We start from the raw sequence: 24,206 nt of genomic DNA, 5'->3' as shown, positions 1-24,206 counted from the left end.
AGGCGCTATATTGCGCCTGACCTGACACAGATTCTCACAGAGGCACGTATAAAAATAATCTTTCATTTTTCTTCAGCTGGAGGGCACGTCTTCCCCTTAAACCCTCCAGCCACACCACAGTCCCAAGCACAGTACACTAAGAAATCACCACCACAAAACACTCTTTCTTCTTCCACCACCACTCCTCACCAAGCTTTGTCCTCCTCCTCCCGACTTTGGCTGTTGAGTGGTGATTGCTGGCTCCTTTTATGGTCCACCTGGAAGGGCTCCAGGTGCTTGATCACCTGTTTCCAGTTGCACTCCCAGGTGGGGCCGAAGATTAGTCCAGCTGGGCTCAGGGACCCATGCCGCACCCCCTGGTGGCCACCCCAGATCCCAACAGGGCTGTGGAGAACTCCATCTCCCATGAAGCCCTGCGAAAGACTGAGGCACTGCGCCAAACCAGGGGGGCGGCCATCCAGCATCCAGTGGGAGGTATTGCACCGTCCAGGGCTGCTCCCCCTAAATACCCTTCAAAGGGACGTCCCGGCCAGGCATGGGACCCAGCCATCTGCCACAGCACATAATAGATAGTATCCTTGGAAAGAAGCACTGTTCAAAAAAGTACCATCACTGAGAACGGAGTTAAGTGGAAGGACATACACTATCAGAAACAATAGGTCCCTGGGTAGGCCTAAAATACAGTGGTGTGAAAAACTATTTGCCCCCTTCCTGATTTCTTATTCTTTTGCATGTTTGTCACACAAAATGTTTCTGATCATCAAACACATTTAACCATTAGTCAAATATAACACAAGTAAACACATAATGCAGTTTGTAAATGGTGGTTTTTATTATTTAGGGAGAAAAAAAAATCCAAACCTACATGGCCCTGTGTGAAAAAGTAATTGCCCCCTGAACCTAATAACTGGTTGGGGCCACCCTTAGCAGCAATAACTGCAATCAAGCGTTTGCGATAACTTGCAATGAGTCTTTTACAGCGCTCTGGAGGAATTTTGGCCCACTCATCTTTGCAAAATTGTTGTAATTCAGCTTTATTTGAGGGTTTTCTAGCATGAACCGCCTTTTTAAGGTCATGCCATAGCATCTCAATTGGATTCAGGTCAGGACTTTGACTAGGCCACTCCAAAGTCTTCATTTTGTTTTTCTTCAGCCATTCAGAGGTGGATTTGCTGGTGTGTTTTGGGTCATTGTCCTGTTGCAGCACCCAAGATCGCTTCAGCTTGAGTTGACGAACAGATGGCCGGACATTCTCCTTCAGGATTTTTTGGTAGACAGTAGAATTCATGGTTCCATCTATCACAGCAAGCCTTCCAGGTCCTGAAGCAGCAAAACAACCTCAGACCATCACACTACCACCACCATATTTTACTGTTGGTATGATGTTCTTTTTCTGAAATGCTGTGTTCCTTTTACGCCAGATGTAACGGGACATTTGCCTTCCAAAAAGTTCAACTTTTGACTCATCAGTCCACAAGGTATTTTCCCAAAAGTCTTGGCAATCATTGAGATGTTTCTTAGCAAAATTGAGACGAGCCCTAATGTTCTTTTTGCTTAACAGTGGTTTGCGTCTTGGAAATCTGCCATGCAGGCCGTTTTTGCCCAGTCTCTTTCTTATGGTGGAGTCATGAATACTGACCTTAATTGAGGCAAGTGAGGCCTGCAGTTCTTTAGACGTTGTCCTGGGGTCTTTTGTGACCTCTCGGATGAGTCGTCTCTGCGCTCTTGTGGCCGGCCACTCCTGGGAAGGTTCACCACTGTTCCGTGTTTTTGCCATTTGTGGATAATGGCTCTCACTGTGGTTCGCTGGAGTCCCAAAGCTTTAGAAATGGCTTTATAACCTTTACCAGACTGATAGATCTCAATTACTTCTGTTCTCATTTGTTCCTGAATTTCTTTGGATCTTAGCATGATGTCTAGCTTTTGAGGTGCTTTTGGTCTACTTCTCTGTGTCAGGCAGCTCTGATTTAAGTGATTTCTTGATTGAAACAGGTGTGGCAGTAATCAGGCCTGGGGGTGGCTATGGAAATTGAACTCAGGTGTGATACACCACAGTTAGGTTATTTTTTAACGAGGGGGCAATTACTTTTTCACACAGGGCCATGTAGGTTTGGATTTTTTTTCTCCCTAAATAATAAACACCATCATTTAAAAACTGCATTTTGTGTTTACTTGTGTTATATTTGACTAATGGTTAAATGTGTTTGATGATCAGAAACATTTTGTGTGACAAACATGCAAAAGAATAAAAAATCAGGAAGGGGGCAAATAGTTTTTCACACCACTGTAAGCAACTATAGCCCAATTGAGAGGCAAAATGGTGTAAAGACTTACCCCATAAACCTGTAAGAGTGAAGTCCCCCACTCAGTTCAATTTTGACACATGCTACATGTCCATACAGCAGGGCCTATGGATTGGAGACCCATGAAGCAACCTACCTTCTCAAGGTATGGGTCAGATGTTTAGTATTGAATAACTAAAGGGAAGCTACTAAGAGAAAGCATAAAATAAACCATCATCCCAAGCTGTCCAATATAAAATAGATGGTGAAAGACAGAGATAAACACAAGAGAAACTAATGTGTTGGTTCACAGTGTAATCACCTGACCTCCAGGCAGGTGGCTAGCTGAGGTATGAACCCAGAGAGGTAATGTCCCTGCTCCTGAAGTTAGAACATCCTAATCCTAACCCTAACCAAGAGGCAAACCCAAAACATACTACAGGAAATACAGTGTACCTTCCAGCTGGCCTGAGAACACCTTGGTATTGCCCAAGAGCTGCAGATAGGGGTAAGGTGGTGGGCAAACCACACCAGGACAAACTGATGGAAAGTGCTGTGAAGCTTTTAACTCTCTGCACTCTCACAAAACACTCTACAGATCTTTAAAGGTTTTAGAAAACACAATACTAAAAACTAGTTAAGTCACAAAGGAGGCTGCAACCCTGTTAACTTCAAAAAAAGCTCAGCTAAATAGACCCTGTAATTTTAAACGCTGCCTTTATGCCATTTATTTCACTTAAACTGCTGCCCAGCTCCCAAGAGAGAGTGTCGTCTTCGTATCTCATGATATAAATCACAGGGCGACCTTACACACAATCTCCTAACCTCTTTGTCTAATCTGCCGCTGGTAATCTTTTTCTTTCCAGTCCTAAAGAGCTTCTCTCATTTTATTTATCTTCCCTCTTCTGTTTGAAATTAACCTGAACGTATGGCATTTCCCTGCAAAATCTGGAGACAAAATAAAATAGGACTTGTACATTTAATCCTAACAGCGGCATGCGTTATGGAGTCAGACTAAATTGTCATACGCTTTCATGTGACACATTAGAATTAAGTGCCCTTTTTTATCCCTACTGGGTTCTTTTCTAAGGTGGCTGTATTTGGAATATGGCACTAAAATATATGTGTCCATCTCGGCACTACAGGGGCTGGGATCAGTGGCTGTGGGTTATAGCAGCCCCTAATTTCTTAATGAGAGGTTGATCCTTTATTTTTATGATCCTTCTTGTAAATTCTTGACAGCTAAGGATGTTAACTGGAAGCCTTATGACGGCCAGCTCAGTTTCTTTCACTGAGTCGCCTTTTGTGTGAATTGTTTCAATTGCCTGGACTCCATTTGAAGAAATATGGAAACAGCTGCCTGTAAAACGCCTTGAACATCAGGTTCTCAAAAAAGCAAAAAACGCAGCCAATGTGGCCCCCAATGGCTGAGATGTAGGAGTTATGGCATGGTCAACAGTGCAGTACTGACATGGAGTGACCCACTTAGTGTCTTGTGGTAGAAATATTGTGTGAGGAGAAACTGTGGTTTATGCTTAAGATTTGCACAGTAAGTTGTTTCGGTTAAAAGTGTCAGCTAAATAAATAATTATTGTGAACAGGTGAACAGACCAAGGCTGCCAAAGAAAGGCTAGTATGCAACAGGAAAATAAATTTAAAAAGCTAGTGCCCTCTGCATTTTTATCAAAAAAAGGCTATGGCACTTCTGTGGGAACTTTGTAAATTCCAGGTCCAAAATGATGACCTCCACCAGGGACCGCCCATTTTTATGGTATCCTGGGCAGAAGGGGCGGAGCATTCTCTGGGCATTGAGGGAGGGGCTAGGCACTATCCTCAGACAAAAGCACACCATCTCCACTGTGAGCCATGGTGGTGGCAGTATCATGATATGGACACACTTCTAGGCAGCAGGCCCTGGAAGGTTTGTGATCGTAAAAAGAATGCAGCAAAATGCTGAAGGAAAACCTGATGCCATTTGTAAGAAACGTGCACCTTGAGAAAAAATTGGTTTACCAGCAAGTTTTCAAGCCAAAGCAACATAGGAATGGCTTCAAAACAACAATGACATCCTGGAGTGGCCATGACAGAGTTCAGATCTCCAATTCAGAATTTGTGGATGGACTTGAAAGAGGGCTGTTCATTCACGATGCCCGTGAAAGAGTGTGAGCAGTTTTGCAAAGAACAATGGGGAAAATGGACGTGTCCAGATGTGCAAAGCTTATAGAAAGAGACCTGGGCACACAAACTGAAGACTATCATGGCTCCTAAAGGTGCATCTACTAAATATTGACTTGAAAGGGGTGAATATTTAGGTGATCAGTTAGTTTGTGCTTTAGAATTGTAAAATAATTTAGACCACTTTGCAGAGATCTGTTTTCATTTTGACATTAAAGAGTCTTTTTCTGTGGATCAATGTCAATAAAGCCAAATTAAATCCACTGTGATTATAATCAAATGAAAGAAACTTTCACTAGGGGTGAATGCTATTTATATCCACTGTTAACACATTGTTGGAGATCCAGCAGGAGAAACTTTGCAGACACAGCGCGAGTACGAAGACTCCATATACAACAGCCCCACAATGGACGCCAGATAAGGGAGACGGCGTCATTAACCACTGCAATGTCACATTGCACAGCTCTGAATCTGTGATCATGGCAATTTATTTGACATGTTTAATAGTGAACACCATTCCGTGAAGTTTTACAGCTACATTATAACTCATTTTGTGTTTTTACGCTTGGCGCATGGAGAAGTAATAAAATTGCTCAGAGTCAAATGCGCAGGTATTGATGGGGACTGAACAAGCACCACCTAAGCCATTCGAAGCCCAAAACGCTGACTTTATTAGCATGTCTATGCAGTACTCATTACACAATCCATAAACCAGAATTCATTTTATTTGTGTCAGTCAGCGGGGAAATGATTTTGTTTTCTCATTTAATGCAATGGCATTATTGACGTAGGTAAAGCCCGCAGGCCAGATTTAAAAATAACATGGCAGCTTCTTAAGCTTTGAACATAATGATGTTAAAATGACACTGTCCTGTTAGAAAGGCAGCACACATTGTGCAGTGGTTAACAATTTTCCATGTGTTCCTTTCATTGCAGGTTAATGCTACCCGAGGAACCCCCAAGTGCTCCCCCAAAGAACATCGTCGCTAGTGGACGTACCAACCAGTCTATAATGGTGCAGTGGCAACCCCCACCAGAGCCGGAGCTCAACGGCGTGCTGAGAGGCTATGTTCTCAGGTAGGCCACAGTCCCTCTTCTCTGTGTCTGGCTAGAGGGATGTAAGCAGGGCACCCTGAATAAATCTATCTTTCTTTATGGTTTAATTAAGAAGATATGGGTGCAATCAAACAAGTGGTTTAATGATATGCAAAAAAAGGGAGATCCTTAATCACGAGGCCCAAAACTGCATGTAGAAACAGAAGACAACGATTTACTCTGGGTTTCTCTTCTAAGATATTAGATGATGTCTGATGATAGCCAAGACCTGTGGACTAAGAACATTGGGTCCAGGAATTTTTGGTAATTATACAGTACACAAGGGGGCTATCAAAATGAAAAGGTAAAAAAGGGCAACAACATCAGTGGCATGGCTGGGCAGTGGTCAGCACAGTGGCCTTACAGATTCAGCATTCAGTGTGGACTTTCAGATCCATGTAGTGCATACTGTGTGTAGGTTTGTCTTCAGGCTTTCCTTCCACATCTCAAAAATGAGTTTGTGATGTTAATGGACATCTCTAATGTGTATCAATGTGATGGCTCCATGTGGCCCTGATCTGGGTAAGTCATCTGGAAATAGAATGGTGGACAGTGGTCCCTCCTGATAACCTCTTGCCATTATTTATTTATTATTTAATTTTGCTTCAGGGATCAAATAAGGTCCATCTGTCTCTCTATCTATGTATGATATAGTGTATATATTCATCAGTCCACTATTTATAAATGTATTTAATATCGACCTTCATACCTGCCTATCTGTTATTCAGTTCCTTTCAACACTATCTGTCTGCCTTATAATGCTTTTCATATACAATATATCTATATATAACGTAGTACATTTATTTCTATTAATGTAAATATTATATAACAACTTTCACACTTATGTATCTCTTACAGCTCCATTCAAATCTTTTATAGTGCCTTTTGTATGTGTATATATAAAAATTATAGTGCTTTCTTATCCCTTTATTAATACATAGACAGTAACAGCACACTGCACAATAACGTGCAGTGAATACACTTACCTTGAGCATTCCTAGTTTTCATCCTCTTTCTCTGTACGTTTAACATTTATTTGCTCAGAGGTTGATGCGCTTGCTGCTTCCTGAGCAGCTCTTCTTTTCTCCACCCTAGCAGCCCGCTTCTTCTCTTCTTTTGTCGGCATCTTTTTGCGTTAAAACTGATTAAGTCAGTATTTGTGTTGCAATTACTTAGTACATTTCTTTCATTTTTCACTTAAGCTGACACTTAAGGCAGATTGAAGACTTAAGTATGATTTAAGATATGAAGAGGTAGGGAAAGTAACAGAGAAGGTGGTAGGGATGAGAACGGCACCCATAAGCATGCTCCGCACAGCCACCCTGCTGGCCACTTCTGAGAGTTGATTCTACAATAAAATAAATTAAAAATAAAAAATGGAATAACCTTGGAGGTCAATCATCACCCCGAAAGCAGATAGTAGACGTCACGTGGAATATGTGTACCAAATTTCAGGTCAATAGGTCAAACGGTTTGCAAGCTACAGGTGATTTAAAATCCTGGACAGCCACGGTAGCGTATTATATAAGAAGATGAAGTCCAAAGCAATGCATGAATGAGGCTAACTCAACCTTGCAGTCTGACGCAGGACACCTTGTTGACCAAGATAAAGGAGTCTGCTCTCCTGCCCTACTACTTGTCTTTTGTATGGAGGCTTGATCACTTCCATTAATTAATCAGCCATCCCTATTCAGGATCTTCATGCCTGAATAAGACTGAAGCAGATTACAAGACATGTAGCTAACTATGACAATGACCCAGTATGATCAGTAAGTGTGAAAACAATGGATTTCTGATAGAAAAACTGATTTTTACCTTGTAGTCCCCCAAGCTTTGCTTTGCCTTGAAGGCCTTTCTGTCTGATTGTTCTTTCTATATTTGTGTTTCCTTCAACCCAATCTCTTAACACTCCCCATGACAGCTCTTCTACCTTACAGGTGCTTTTATGGAGCAACATTTCTTCCCTGATTTGAATTCTGGTCCGCTTAATCTCTCTATGTGGTTGCATGTTCTTCACGTGTTTGTGTAAGTACTCTGGTTAGATACAAAAAGACAAGCACATTAAATTGATTGGTGATCCTAAACTGTCCTGGTATGAGTGAATGAAAGGATTGTTGAAAATAGTGTTGCAGGGTAAACTGGGGGGGAAAGATATCAAGAGGAAAGGCCAAAGGCAAGACATGACATTTTACATTACCTGAAAGATAAATCAAACCAAAACAATGTAAAAAAAGAGCAGGGGACAGAATACAATGGAGGAATTCACAATCGAAAGAGTAGATAACTAACAAAGAAGAAGAAGAAGAAACGAGTAAGTAAGTGTGTCCTCCTACATTGTACCTAAGGTCAACCACCATGACCCTGTAATGGAATATGCAAATTCAAACAAGTTTAGAAAATGCATGCATGGCATAACATTCAGGTGCGTTCAGGGGCTATGCAGGCGCTGTGTTCAGTTGGTAGGTTCTAGAACCTTCTCAATCCATTTTAGGGTTGGGGAGGGGCAAAGACTATCTCACTAGGATAAGGCCAAAGGCTGAAATCAGGCCTGGACAGAAGTCTAGTCTGTCACAAGGACTACTCTCACACACAAACACACACATACCCACTCACACACACACACACACACGCACATCAGCACACATACCCCATATTCACACACAGTTACAATTTGCAATTGCCAATTAACATAACCTAAATTAAAAAAATAAAAATAAAACAGCATTTTGTTGAATGAATGCTTCCTTTTCTTGACAATGACTTGGCTTTATAATTTTCATAGAATGGAACTGGCAAAGTTATTCAGTTATAACAAATGTTAGAGAAAAATAGAAGTGAAAGGCAAACTTTATATTGCAGGGACCGACCATTATGGATATCAGGTGGATGTGGTGCTCTGATGGTAAACTGCAGTGTCAGTGAAAGAATGAATCATCATAATCTGCAGTGAGGTTAGTTTAGTGTAAGGGTAATACTAAGCAAATGTTAATTTACTCTGCCCATAATGGTTCCACCCCTCAGGGTACTTCACTCATATCTAGATAACCTTTTATTTTCCTTCCTTGCATTTTATGCTTTTACGGTTAGAAAGATAATTTCACTTACTTGTTACAACTGGTTTCTCTTTTATTTGTGCTCAAGCAGCTAAGAAGACTTCATAAAACCGAAACAACTTACTGATGCAGAGGTTTCCACACATGCCAAGCTGGACTTTCCAATATAGAATTGCCCACCCTCATACACACAAGCAGTTTATAACAGCAATTTTCTATCATTGTACTCAACCTTGGTAGTGTTTCATTAACTTGTACTGGGGATCTGTTTGCCTTCAGAAGCGGTGAAAAAGAGGAAATTATGGAAAATATACAACGTTCTATCACCACTGTCAAGAAAAAAAAAATAAAACAGTAAACTAAATTGTAGTTAAGTCTAACAAACTGTGTCCTTGATATAAAACAGATGACTTTGCAGATTTGCCAATATTTTTAGATGGAAGATTCTAAAATTTGAAAACATTGTACAGTGCGAACTGTTCCAGATATCTCAACAAATATTATAGTATTTCAAGAAATTTCTTTAAAGAATGAGTGTGCCACATTTCAACATATTCGGTCCACGTGAGCCGAGTTGTTTCTTGCGATCATACAGATGGACGGACTGACTGACTGATAGACAGACAGGCAGACATGGCTATTGCAGTAGGTGCTTCTTGCATTATATGCAAGCACACCTAGAAATGGAAGGATGCAAGATTTTTTTTTAGCATGTAGAATGGAGTGACACATGTCAAATCACATCATTAAATGTTATATCTGAGCACAAAGAGCCATTGCCATTTTGTACTTGTAATCTTTAGGAATGGAAGTAAAATATTCAAATCTCTGAATTACTTGAATGCAAATGCAGATCAATCAATGACACAGGCTGCATACTGAAATATTTTTTGTACAGCTGTTGATTTTCCAGTGGCAAAAAGACGCTACCGCCAGCTGTCCTTTCCTGCGGCTTTTGTTGCCAGAAAGCTTCCTATTGCTAGCTGCTGGTCTAGACCGTAGCAATAAAAACAGACAAAGAGTCGATCCTCCGAGGTGCTGGCCTGCTTCTCCTAATTAAAAGCATTGGCTGTGGCAGGCTAAGAAGGGAGACAGCCTCTGGTGTTCTGGTTAATGGGAGTCGGCATCGGCCTGTGTGGCTCTGTGGCTTTAGGCAAGGTAAACAAACAGAATAGCAAGTGTCAGAGAATTTCAGATGAGCTCGATACGAGAACACAAGGAAACCTGCCTTGGGCCAGATGTAGTGGAGCTGACCTCCCTTGAGTTCCCATCGGTATTAAACACAAAATTGCTTACAGTGTGCCAGTCTCATGTAATTTGATCCATCTGTGCTGAGAGCTCAGAACCAGGCATTGAGATTTATCATCCAGGGAGGCACTTAGGAGACAGCTTTTCATTAACAGACTTGCTTTACTATTCAAATTCAGAAAAAAAGCCAAGTAATAATAATAATAATTAGGCCTGGAGCTTAGAAATAATTAATAATGTGGCTCTGAGCCAGAAACAAGAGTGCAATGGTGGTTGGTACTTCTGCCAGGAGCCTTATGATCCGACCATGGAGTTCTCTCTTCTTCTGTTTGCTAGTCATTAGGGTGAAAGGCTTGACACCCTTACTGAAGATTAGTAATTAGATTTCCACTGTAAATCATGATATTTATGGCTCACATTTGATTTCACGATGAAGCTGCTTTAATGAGAATTTCAGCAATGATATGGGTCTGTTTGTGTGTCTTTGTGTGTATCCCGTAATGGACCAATTTACTGTTCTGAGGACCTGCCTGGTCTCCACTATATATAAACAGAAATGTCCAGAAAAAGGCCAAACTCCCTGCCAGGACTGGCTCTAACATATTTAGATGAAGTTGTAAATGCTCAGAACTCCTTCACTCCCACCCATACTACTCACTTTTATGATTTAGTTTTTAATTCAGTTCATTTTTGTATAACACATTTCACAAGGTCTTTTGATTTACTGGCCTCTCTTTGTTCTTAGTCTCTCCTGTGGTCATGAGTGTTGTGTAGTGACGAAAAGGACTAGATTGCAGGTTCTTGTTGCAGAAATGAGCTTCCTTCACAGGGTGTCTGGGCTCAGCCTTAGTGATACGCTGAAGAGCACAAACATTCAGGACAGAGCTCACTGTAGCTCCACATTGAAAGGAGTCAGTTGAGGTGGTTCTAGCTTCTGATTAGGATGCATCCTATACACCTCCCTGGGGAAGTGTTTAGGACTTGTCCAACACCCTGAAGAGATTATACTGTATCTCTCAGCTGGCATAGGAACACCTCAATATCCCTACAGAGGAGTTGGAGGAAGTGGTGGGGAAAGGGGACATCTGGGCATCTTTATTTGGACTGCTGCATCTGCAACTTGGGCCCAGATAAGCGTCAGGTGGTAGAAGGATGGATGGATGGATGGATGGATGGATGGATGGATGGATGGATGGATGGATGGATGGATGGATGGATGGATGGATTGGTCACTGATTTCATGTAGAGTGCTTTGGCAAATTAGCAGGTAGATAGAAATACAAACTTTACTAATTATGTAAGAAGTACACCTAAAGACACAGTTTTGTTTGAACAGACAGGAAACAAAGGGGTTAAAGATTAACAGAAATGGAGCCCAGCAATATCCATTCATTAATTAATTGATGGCATAACAGTCTCATAGATGTAGGATTATTGCTATTGTATCATTAGATAAAGTATTAGCTATTGTATGTAACATTTTGTTTTTAATCTAGTAGTAATACCAATGGATTGGTAACTGATCTATATATTCACATTCATGTATGCATTTTATCAGGACATTATATACATATTTGTTTTAATGAATTTCATAATTCTTGGGAAATGATGCCAATGAAAACTACCAATTTACTACATATGTAATTTTTTATATCTGACTTGGCATTTTAGAACTGAGTATATTTTATTTACAAAATGTGCAAAGTACAAATATATTATATTGTAGTGACCCTACCCATAACAGATTCAAAATGGAAGACACAGCAGGATAAAGAAGTGTTTGCAGAACAGTAAAAAAAAAGGAATACACAAATGTAAAAACAAAACAAGCGACCTTGAACTATTTACAATTATCTAAGAACCTCTCATTGTGACCATGAGAGATGCTGTCAAAGAAAGCTCCAGTTCGACACACATAACCCACCTCCTGTCCTGAGCTCATCCCTCATCTACCTAACCCACCCTTCTTGTTGTCTCCAAACCATCTAGAAGTCCCCGCCTCTATTTCCAGCCCCTCTGTTCAGGGTACCACCCCTTTTCTTCCTTTTTACTGTCAATCATATCCCTGACGTCAGACCTCTGCATCGCTCTCTACCCTCCCCACTAGACCAAACAGCCACCTCTCCTCCAGGCTTCACCCAGCCGGGACGCCACACTATACATGTAACAATATAGTATAATATGAAATATGTTAACTGCTTGATGGCCATTTCACATTACAAACAGAATACTAGTTTAAAAACTAGTAAAATAATAATAATATGTTTAATTGAAGTTCTTTACAATTATAATAATACAAATCACTGAAATTCAAAACTGCTTTTCTCTTGACTTCATCTTTGCAAATTTAGAAACAAATTCTTTTAAATCCATTGTTTGGGCTAGTTCACTCTCTGCTGATAAGGTTGCTGAGAATGATATGAATCATAAGAACATACATTGTACAGTATATGTATACATGCATATATTATAGAGGAGAATATGAACCAACTAGTATCCCACCTGAGATGGACCATGTTCCCTTACCCGTCCAGAAGACCCTAATAATGAATGGACAGTACAAACGTATAGGCATCCCGGTAGAGATTCCAGTGTAATGGAAATATAGAGGAAGACTACCTCTTGGAGCCATAGATTCCCTTAGTACACTACATGGCAGCAGCCATCTGGTATGGCTCCCATTTGGATACCAGCAAGGCAGCATGGGAGCCCTTTGACCAATCCTGTTTAGGCATGATTTACTGTAAGTCATTTAACCTTCTACCAACTAAGGTTTTTTACTGTAGCCCTTGGTGTAGGTCAAACTTTTTACTTTTTTATAACTTGCATGTGCCGAGTTTATTCAGCTTCTGATTTGATATTATTTCAGAAATAATATCAGAGAACTAGACTTGATGTTTTTTGAGAAGAATTAAGTGGAAAGGACTGGTGAACTTTGTTGGGCTGAATGCCTTGTTCTCGTCTCTGATTGTTCTAATGTTCACATACATGACAAAATGTTATCTATTACTGGAATGTGCTGAGTAGAGCAGGTTACAAGAAATGTTTTTCTTCTTACTAGTTGTTTTTCTAAATTCATGTTTTAATCTTTACAAAGATAAACATAAGATTAGAAAGCAAATCCATCCATCCATCCATTATCCAACCGCTTATCCTAACTACGGGGTCATGGGGGTTTGTTGGAGCCAATCCCAGCCAACACACGGCGCAAGGCAGGAAACAAACCCCGGGCAGGGCGCCAGACAAAACCGCAGGGTGCACACACACACACACACACACACACTAGGGACAATTTAGAATCACCAATGCACCTAACCTGCATGTCTTTGGACTGTGGGAGGAAACTGGAGCACCCGGAGGAAACCCACGCATCACGGGGAAGAAAGCAAATCACAAATAACAATTGTTTAAAAGTCTATCCTCATGTCATAGTCTCTTCTCTATGTGGAGCAATTTAAACATGAGTGAATGTAACCGTGTGAACCCATCACAAGTCAAAACAGCATTCTTTGAGCTCCTATATTCTGGTTTCTTCAGTTTTTGCTCTCTACAGAGAACCTGGAAGGATAATACAATTTACAATACAATACAATTTATTTTTGTATAGCCCAAAATCACACAAGAAGTGCCGCAATGGGCTTTAACAGGCCCTGCCTCTTGGCAGCCCCCCAGCCTTGACTCTTTACGAAGACAAGGAAAAACTCCCAAAGAACCCTTGTAGGGAAAAAATGGAAGAAACCTTGGGAAAGGCAGTTCAAAAAGAGACCCCTTTCCAGGTAGGTTGGGCGTACAGAGGTTGTCAAAAAGAAGGGGGTCAATACAATACAATACAATACACAGAACAGAACAAATCCTCAATACAGTATAAAAATAAACATTTTACAAGTACAGAGCAGAATTTAACAGTAGTTGATGTCACATAATATGATTGGGATTTGTTTAGACAACTTAATATGTTCACATCCTGATGGCAGAAAGAAAGTTCCTTTAACCCAGAAGGTTTGTGTGCTATGTTTTTGTGTACCGTGAGAGAACTGGAGTGTTTATTTTGGAACCTGAACTTAAACCTGTTACATTAGGAGCAAAATCATTGAACCCAAGGGTCAAATGCTGGGAAGGCTGGTTTGAAACAACCTTTATTTCCCTTGTCTTATGCAGCTGCCCCAGGAAAAATGTAATAATTAGAAGTGTGTATGGATCATTCAGCCTTCTCCCCTCAATGTTCTGTCCAGTCTGACACCCCTGTTGCATCAGATGTACAATGCTGATTTCCCTGAAAATCCTGAATTCCTTTTTACTGAGGCATGAGAGGTGAGATGGGCATCCCTCTTGAATCTTGTAGCAGTGATATATGAGAAATGGCGCATCACTGTTTGTTTAGTTCAGCCTTCGATTCAATTAGCAATACACTTTTGCGTGCTCTCTTGAAATGGAGAATATCCCAGATTGTTTACCTAGTGTTATAAAGAGAAAGCTGAAGAGGCTGCTCTCAGCGGCGTACAGAAGGGGTCACTCGAATACTCCTCTAATCATCCGAGTAGATAGGTTTACAGTCAGTGAACCTCGCACAGAATCATTAGAAAAACTTGCTGGGGGTCTAAACAGGAGTCAACAATCATACATGTTGCCTTTTTTTCTCTGCTCTCTTCCATTTTGGGAAGTATGTCTCTTTTAAGTGCAGCTCCTCTACAGGGATAATGTTGTAAAGCAGGAAGGATAAGCAGACAGGAAAGGAAGCAAAGCTCAGGTATGGTGATTACTGTTTTCAGACTATTGCCATCTTGTGTTTGTGTCTCTCAGAGAAGAGATGCTTTCTTTGTGACACTTAATACTCTTTCTTTCTTTCTTTCTTTCTTTCTTTCTTTCTTTCTTTCTTTCTTTCTTTACAGCCACACAGTGCTGAGGTCGTTGCTCTTTGTAATTTATATAAATATCCATGATTAAAAAAGCAAGTAACAAACTGTTTATGTTTGCAGATGCTCCTAAATTAGGTGGAATGGCAGTCACCCTAAAACAATGGAAACATTATAGATGGACCTGGAAAGAAGTCAGACTTGGCCTTATGTTTAGCAGATAAAATTTAATGCAAATAAATGTACAGTGTTAAATATAGGAAGTTATAATATTAGATGTGATTACACATATCAAACTTGAAAATACGCCATATGAGAAGGACGCAGTGACTACAATGTCTACATCCAGGCAGAGTACAGAAGGGATTAGGAAGACTGATGGGATATATGAGGTTATAAAGCTTAATGTGTAAGTGATCTCCATATTAAAAAAATATCTAGATAGAGACAGAGAGAACTGCACAGAGGAAACTCCAGGGATGAACACCTAGACTGAATCCAGGTCTGTGAGGTGTGTGTGATAAGGAATTATGATAGAAGCTTACAGAATTATGAACAGTATTAGTACAATGGACACCAACTTTAATTTAAAATGAGCGCTTCATCAAAAGTACAGGTGCACAGAAGGATGATGACTAAGTATAAATGTCTTTCAAAAACATTTGAATTTTTTTCCTCCCAGAAGGACCAATAGATACATGGAATTAGTTCCTCAGTAGTGTGTTAGATAGTAGTTTAAGGTTTTTGAAAGAGTGGCGAGTTAAGTGAAACCACACAAGCCATGGGATTTGATTTTTTATGTTTTTAATTTGAGTGTTAACTGAACGTTGAATCTTCTCTAGCAAACCTCTCATCTCAAATTCTCCAATAGTTTGTTCCCCTTTGTCATCTTCTGCCAGACAAAATAAAAACATATCTAGAACTGTCAGGAAAAAGCAATCAATAAACAGTTAATTTTAGAATATCAGAGTTATTGAAAATTACAAATATACTCAAATGTATATAAATTACCATATTATATTTAATTCTTATTACGATTAAATCATGCTAATTATCCATTTTTATCTCTTAGAGTGATACTTTGGGGATCTTCAAATCTCAAGTCGATGGTATTTTGTAGAAGTTACCTGATTAAGGATTGATGAGACATATTGTTTGTTTATTTATGGTGTTTCTGGGAATAAAGGGAATCAAGCAGAATTTAGCATTGTGAGTTTCCTTATTGGGCAGGTAAAGTTAGCCCTTTATAGGTTTTGGAAGATGAAGGTCAAATTAGGCAGGGAGACTCATTTGACAATAATCCATCCATCCATTTTCCAACCCGCTGAATCCGAACACAGGGTCACGGGTGTCTGCTGGAGCCAATCCCAGCCAACACAGGGCACCAGGCAGGAACCAATCCTGAACAGGGTGTCAACCCACTGCAGGACACACACAAACACACCCACACACCAAGCACACACTAGGGCCAATTTAGAATCGCCAATCCACCTAACCTGCATGTCTTTGGACTAATAATAATAACAATAATAATAATAATAATCTTCATATATAATACGCTACTGTGGCTGTCTGCTTGTCTGTCCAGGATTTTCAATCACCTGTAGCTCACAAACCATTTGACCTATAGACCTGAAATTTGGCACACATATACTACGTAATGTCTACTCTCCGCTTTCAAGGTGATGATTGACCTACAAGGTTACTGATCTTTTTATTTTTATTTTATTTTATTGTTCTTTAAAATTATTTATAATTTGGAGGCTTTTATGAAATGGGGGTGTATTAATGAAGCAATCTACTTCAGGATCACAAACTTATTTTTCCTATTTGAAATAGGATGTGAGATTTATTCTCATTTTGTTTTCTTCTGTTGAGTGTTCTTTTGTTACCTTTGTAATGCAGATGGTAAGGATTTATTGATTTGTGACTATTAAAGCTTTCTTTCTTTCTTTCTTTCTTTCTTTCTTCTTTCTTTCTTTCTTCTTTCTTTCTTTCTTTCTTTCTTCTTTCTTTCTTTCTTTCTTTCTTTCTTTCTAACTGGTTGAAGTGCTGAATATGTCTTTTCAGACCAGAGTCTAGTATTGACTGACTAAGACCGTGGAACGTCTGGGTTTTAGGTACTTCCAGTAGGAAGAGGGCGGGTCCGGGCGAACGGACGCAGGAAGTGATGTCGTTGGTGTTAAAGCTGTGAGTCTTCTGACTTGCAGAGAGAGGAAAAGAGAAGGCGTTAGTACACAGCGCCCACCCCATCACCTTAGCACTTGCGCACATGCATGACACCACACATGGGAGGAAGACCAAAGACAATTTTGAAACCAATGAGAAAATTAAGCATTTGCTAGTTACTTAAACCTATTGTGGTGCTGTCTCCTTGGCAAGGAACCTGAGTTCCCCCTTAATGGATAAAAAGTCTCTCCAAAATCATTAAACTCTGGGGGTCTCCCTAGTATTTGTACCATTTAACTGAATCACAATCAAATAATTATTTAGAATGTCCCATTTGAGTTACAATCCTAATGTGGGTAAGCTTCACTGTCTGACATGACACCTCATGTGTCATATATTTCAAACTTACTTCATCCACAATACAATTAACGTTAGTTGCCCAGTTTTTCAATAAAAGTAGTATATCTTGCTAAAGTGCACATCTACTTGACACCTCAAGATTACATGACAAATGCAAATGCTTTAATTATTTTATAGAACATAAAACTGAAAGAAAAAAACATCACCTTGGGGAGTTTCATGCAAGTGGTGGTCAGTCTCAGTGGGAGAATGATCCCATATCACTGTTCTGCTTCTCCGACTCATATTTGATGTTTCTCATTAGTCAGTTATTCAAATTATTGCTATGTGCCTGTAAGCGAGTGTTCATGAAATAAGTCATTTGGGATTATAGAATTGCCCATGTGCTTTGATTTTGGGCATATTATTTAAAAGACATGTATGGTATGCTTCTTTATATAAGTTAATTATGTATATGAACGTGTAAGCCAATTAAAGTAACTTTTTCGCTCTCTGATTTTAGGTACAGGCTTGCTGGTCTTCCTGGTGAATATCAACAAAAGAACATCACCAGCCCAGAGATTAATTACTGCTTGCTGCGAGACCTCATTATCTGGACACAGTATGAGATCCAAGTTGCGGCTTATACTGGAGCTGGACTGGGAGTGTTCAGTCTCCCTGTCACTGAATATACTCTTCAAGGAGGTGGGTGGCATAAATTCTCCACAATTTGTCCATACAAGTTAATGTTCGTGTCCAGTTTTGTTTCAATTTATTTAAAAAGGGTCTGAATTCTCTAAACTGAAGTGTAATTGCCCACCTGGCAAAAGGGTTGCCAAAACAAGAGGATGTAGAAGGACCTCCTTTAGCATTTCTACTTGTAATGGAAAAACAGTTGGATATCTAGCTTGCAGCCTGGTACTGCTTCCTGTTGTTAGTAGGTAGTTCACCTAAATTTGTCTAATATAAGTGAGTGTGGGTTTGGGTTTAGGTGGGTCCTGTGATAGCACTAGTGCCTCTTCCATCATGGACATCTATTGTACCTCCTTCTCTTGCTTCAGTTTCTAATGGCCCCATACTAGATAAAGAAAACTGAGTGATGGATTCCTCTTGTTGCTTTATTTTAATGTTAAAATACACCAACATATATTACATTTCTAAAAAAGCTATTGAGCCCAAACATGGGTTTCTGTGAATAAAGCTTGAAACTATTGAAGGCAGATATTTAAAATTATGATTATGTGGAATGAAATTGAAGCATCATATGTATATTCTTCATCCAAAATGGGCTGCTTCTGTAATAAACGTGCTTAGTTCACATATCTCTTTATTATATAAAAAAATCATTTGACGTGACAAGACTTTTTAGGAGACGAGACTTTATGGAAAATATTTATTCAAGTGGCGCAAGCCGAGAATATTGCCATGAGATTCTTTCAAGTCACGCCCTCCTATCAACCATTTTTAAGCAAGATCATGGTACTCTCACCTCTCAGTCGTCTGAATGCTTTTGTCAGACACATTTCCTGCGCTCTCAGCGTTTTCATCACTTTAAGTTCCCAATTAAAGAAGACGTATTATGTCCAAATCTTATTGAAGAAATTAATCACGAAGGGTTATCAACAGAAAAAACGAGTACTTGGGCAATCCTAGCACCAAGAAACAATGAAGTCAAACAAATTAACGCGAATATTGTTGATCGGTTACATGGCAAATTGGTTAAATGCATATCAATAGACTATGCTGAAACAGTTGGTGGTGATTGTGCAGAAGATGAAAACAACAACTTACAATATCCCAAAAAATATCGACAGCTGTTAACAACGTCCGGTCTTCCACCACACGAAATACTGTAGAAAGAAGTATGTACCCAAGAAAGGTAATGTAGCACATCTTCCGCAGATAACATTAGACAACAAAGGAGATTTTGATATGCCATTTGTATTAAAACGTTAACAGTTTCTACTAAGAATAGCTTTTGCAAAGATAATTAACAAATCTCAGAGCCAAACATTTGAAAAATGTCTCTCTATTATTTATTTAATAGAGAGAAAGAAATTAAATTCAAACACAGGCAATTGTATGTCACGTTGATTCAAATGTAACACTTCACATGAAAATTAAAATCTGTTTAAATTGTACATCCGCATCCCCATACGCGAGCAGCAGAACCGCAAAGAGGCTAGCATGTAGCGCTGGCACAGGGGTTGGCGAGCAAAGCGAGCAGGGGGCAAAGCCCCTTAGTTCTCTGTAATAAAATTGGGAAATTTATAAATTAAACTGCTACCATCTAAGAGAAAGACCTGCTACACTGAATATTTGGTCACAGCCATCAAGCTAGAGAATCCTAAGGCTGCAGAATTATTTCATTGATTTTAGATTCTTTACCAAAATGTAATATTTGCTGTAAGTGGTTTAAATGATAACAAAATATTGATATTCATAGTCAATGAATGTTAGGACTTCTGAAACTAACCTTTATGTTTTTATGATCAGTGACAACTAGAATGTTTTTTAACAATATTTTAATGTATAAAATAATATAACAATAATTCCTTACCATCCTAAGATTTGCCAAAGTAGAATCAAATTAACAGTGAACCACTTATCTGTTGAGTGCTGAAGCACAGAAATCCAAATGATTTCCAAAAGCTTCCAAAAATGCCCACTAGAGGGGGATACCAGCTACTATCCCCCACTCCAGCTAGTACTAAGGGCAAACACAGGGTCTCCACAAAAATAAAAAAGTTTTTGTTCTTAAATAGCCCAAAAATCAGTTATTGTTGGTTTCCTTTTACTGTATTCCATATCAATAAAAATGTGATTACAAAAAATAAAAAGAAAACTCCTTAGAGCACAAAAGGCAAAATGGAGTTGCCTATAATATAAGGCAATCCGAGTGAACAAAGTCCCAAAATGGAATCAAAGATGTAGCCAAAGACAAAAAAACAGGTCAAAAATCCAGTAACTCACAAAAACACAGCATAACACACAAGTAAACTCACTCAAGTAAAATCAAAATGAACCACCAGGAACTGTGGGATACCCTCTGGTTTTGTAGGGTGGTGGGCAGTACCTGACGGTGATTGGCAGGTAGCCTAGCTTTTTGGAGGACCACCCACTTAACACATGGAGCATAACAAATGCACAGAACACATGAAATATAACAAATGCTGCTTAAATACATAGACAAAACTAAACTTAAGGAATAATGCATTTAAGAAATGTTACTCAATGTAGCAGAAATTAACAAAAGAGACATAAAACATGAATTTGAACCCCAGCTCGAGGAGGAACCCTGGCTGAGACATGACATTATCAAAGTCATTGCACAGGGTTGGCTTTAAAGGTTTCTAACATATTTATTGGTTGTTTTATATTTCTGCTGCCTCATAAGCCAACAAGACACATGGGTTAGATCTTCTTAGTATGTATAAACCTCCAGGTAGCCATGTGAAGGCAGCAGTAGAATATTGTTTATATAAATATTAAAACCTTCATCTGATAGGGAAAGTTATTAAATTCTAAATAATACATCCATGAGGAGATAAAAGAGAACAGACTGAGATGAGTTCATGTGATGTCTTAAGCTGCGATATAGGGCCAACTCAGCAGAAAAGACACGAGTCACTTGTGACAGAGAGAGAGAAGAGACTGCCACCAAGGATTACTTCACACAGTGTGGCTCTGCTGTATCGAGAAAGCCCAAAGCGAATATGTGCAAGCCTGTGTTAAAGCTGAAGATAGGAAGAAGTCCCATTTATACTGGGGCTATATATGGAGGATGTGCACTATGGGCTGTTTATAGTACAAGTGTTCAGTGTGTGGCATTATTGTGCAGTGATGAGCGGTGCCTGGGTTCTTCTAGATGTAATGCTTAGAATTGAGGCCAAACAGTTCAATCTCAGTTTCATTAGACCAGAGAATCTTGTTTCTCACAGTCTGAGAGTCGTTTGGGTGCCTTTTTGCAAACTTCAAGTGGGTTTTTATGTGTCACATGGCCACTCTGTCATTAAGATCAGATTAGTGGAGTGTTGCAGTGGTGGTTATCCTTCTGGAACTTTCTCCCATCTTCACACAGGTTCTCTGGAGCTCAGGCAGGTTGACTCTAAGGTTCTTGGTCACCTCTCTTACCATAGTCCTTCTGCTCTGACTGCTCAGTCTGGTTGGGTTGCCAGCTCTAGAACATATTGTGGTGGTTCCAGAATTATGGAAGCCACTGTGCTCCTGGGAAACTTCAGTGCTGTAGGCATTTTTTGTAGACTTCCCCAGATCTGTACCTCCTCACCACCCTGTCCCCAAGCTCTGCAGGCAATTGCTATTCACCTTATAAATGATTTTTTGCTCCGATAAACATTGTCAACTGTGGGACCACCTATTGACAGGTGCGTACCTTTCCTAATTGGGTCCAACCAATTGCATTTACACAGGTGAACTCCCAACAAGATGTAGAAACATCTCAATGATGATCAATAGAATAGGATGCACTTAAGTCAACTTTTGAGGTGTCATTGGAAATGATCTGAATGCTTGTGTCAATGTTACTGTATATTTCGGTTTTTATTTTTAATACATTTTCAAAAACTCCTAAAATTCTGTTTTTGCTTTATAATTCTGCTGTATTGAGTCTTGCTTGATGTGGGAAAGTGTTCATCCTGTTTCACCTGTTTCTACTTTTTGTTTCAGTGCCAACTGCTCCACCTCAAGATGTTGAGGCAGTGGCGATCAATTCCACTACAATTCAGTTCACATGGAATCCGCCTCCACAGCAGTTCATAAATGGCATTAATCAAGGATATAAGGTGAGAAGCCGATTAGAAAGCACAATTTCTTATTGTAAAGAGGTTCTGTACAAAAATATATTGCTATTGTTCCCTTTAAACGAAGTTTTTTCTCCTGCAGTCTCCTGGCTTCCTACGCAGTAGTCGTATTGCTGTAAATCTGTCATACAGTAGGTGGTCTGCTGCCCCTGCACCTCCACATTCTCACCACTCAATGGGCTGAGAGTGACGCATTGAACAGATGTGACCTGATCTTCTAGAACACCAGGCTTACTGTGTACACCGTGTTTGTGTGAGATGAGCTGTGCCCTGTTGTTTTTGGTAGAGGAGCAAAGTGTTTGTTAATAATTATCTGTAGGTTATTTATTTTTGCTTTCCAGCCACCAATTTATGTAACATCACAGGGTATGCAGAAGTCAGTATTTGAGAGGGACAATGAATGGGTTCTCCAGGGTTACGTAGGTTCTCAGCAGGGTTTGACACTTTTATCAAGATGTCTTAGGAGATAGGCAGATTCAGTTATTTTAAGCAAATCCTGCTATTGAAAGAAGTGTCTGCTTACCCACATGTTTCAAATAGTTATATTTATTTCAGAAAAGTAAAGGGATTGCATATGAAACTACCATCAAGCATTAAAGAAATAAGACCTGTGACTGACAGTTCAGCTCATTGTCTTCTTTTGCTCTGACCAAACGCACTCCCTTTATCACCCAGCCTCACATTTACCTTTCTTGAAAATGCATTTATTGAATATCAGTTTGCCCCAAGGAGACCCTTCTGAGTGATAAAACTGGCATACTAGTGTAGGTCAGGGTGTCATTTATTTCTTGACTTGTTTGTAGGTTATTTCCTTAAATTAGCACAGCCTATACCAAGTGTCGATTCCTCATAATGGTTTCATGAGATTGGTATGATGAGATATTTTTAGATAAGGTGTGGTGGAAACGTACATCATTAAAAGTAAGTCAAAGTCTACAGCAGCGTTTCCCAACCTTTCAGTATTTGCGACCCGAGTTTTCATAAACGTTTTAATCGCACCCCCCTAACGTTTTTTTGAAAGGAGCCCACTAATACCAATTTGTTCTTTTTAAATTAATGATATATCATAGATGCATATTTTATTATACATACTTACTGTAACTTTTATTGACATTTATCTAACTTTATATTTATTTTTCTAGTATCAGAATGTAGTTTAAGTTAATTTATTTTGGTTTCAATAGATGTATTTTTCATATTTTCGATTCTTGTTTTCTTTTTTTCACATCTTCGCGCCCCACCTTTTTGTTACTTCCCACGGGGTTGAGAACCACTGGTCTACAGTATGTGACATTGCTCAATTCACCATTTTAATTATTATTTGCCTGGGGTGGAGGAGTCAAAGGGTTAGGGGTAGGGTTATGGTTAGAGTTAGTAGTCATTTAAAAGTCAGAGGTTGGAAATGCTAGAGTCAGTCATCATAAAAAAGGAAGAGTTGAGCTTTTCTGAAGGTTCAAACTGAATTCATAGTTATGAGGCAACTCCGTAAAAATCTGAAATCCTACAAAATAATTATTTATTACTTAAGTAAGGACTAATCTTTCCTTTAGGTAAACTAAAATATTCACAGGAAAGTATCAGCAACCCTCTCACCCTTAAACAAGTTGATCAACAAGATCAACAAACCATTGCATCAGCTTCAACATTCTTTCTTTCTTCTGCAGAACAGACTACATGATCCATATCAGTCAGGCTTCTGAGACAGCCTTTTCCGAGACGGCCCTGCTTACTATTGTTGGGTCATTACAGCTGGCTAGTGTTGCCAACATGTCATCTGTCATCATCCTGCTAGATCTCTCTTCTACGTTTGACACAGACAACCATGAGATCCTCTTTGCCACCCTCTTTGTCCGTGGTATCACTTGGACTGCCCTGAGCGGGTCTGAGTCCTACCTCTTGGACACATCCTACTGTGTCTCCTGGTAAGCAGAGATCTCAAAGGGTGAACCAGGCAAGCAGAGGTTTGCCCCAAGGATCAGTGCTGGGTACTCTTTCTCTATACACTTCGTCATTAGGCCCTGCCGTCCAGTCCCATTTTTTTTCATATCAGTGCTATGCTGATGATACACAGTTGTACCTGTCATTCTTTCCGGAGGACCAGATACAAATGAGCACATAAAACCCCAACATGCTTTACTTTCAACTGAATTTCAGTTCATTTTCGTCTTGAAA

At 39.6% G+C, this 24,206-nt stretch overlaps 1 protein-coding gene across 1 annotated transcript in view; it reads left to right on the top strand.

Moving 5' to 3' along the window:
- The window catches only part of sdk1a (sidekick cell adhesion molecule 1a), a 1,749,737-nt gene that overhangs the window by 1,472,527 nt on the left and 253,004 nt on the right, over nt 1–24,206 (top strand). Inside the window, exons 16-18 of the mRNA XM_051933783.1 lie at nt 5,394–5,534; nt 17,738–17,919; nt 21,901–22,016. Of these exons, the coding sequence (XP_051789743.1) occupies nt 5,394–5,534; nt 17,738–17,919; nt 21,901–22,016 (439 nt within the window). The remainder of the gene's footprint in view (nt 1–5,393; nt 5,535–17,737; nt 17,920–21,900; nt 22,017–24,206) is intronic.

This window comes from Erpetoichthys calabaricus, chromosome 11, assembly GCF_900747795.2.
Source record: "Erpetoichthys calabaricus chromosome 11, fErpCal1.3, whole genome shotgun sequence".
In the NCBI taxonomy this organism is placed as follows: domain Eukaryota; kingdom Metazoa; phylum Chordata; class Cladistia; order Polypteriformes; family Polypteridae; genus Erpetoichthys; species Erpetoichthys calabaricus.
This window is presented reverse-complemented; position numbering and strand designations above follow the sequence as displayed.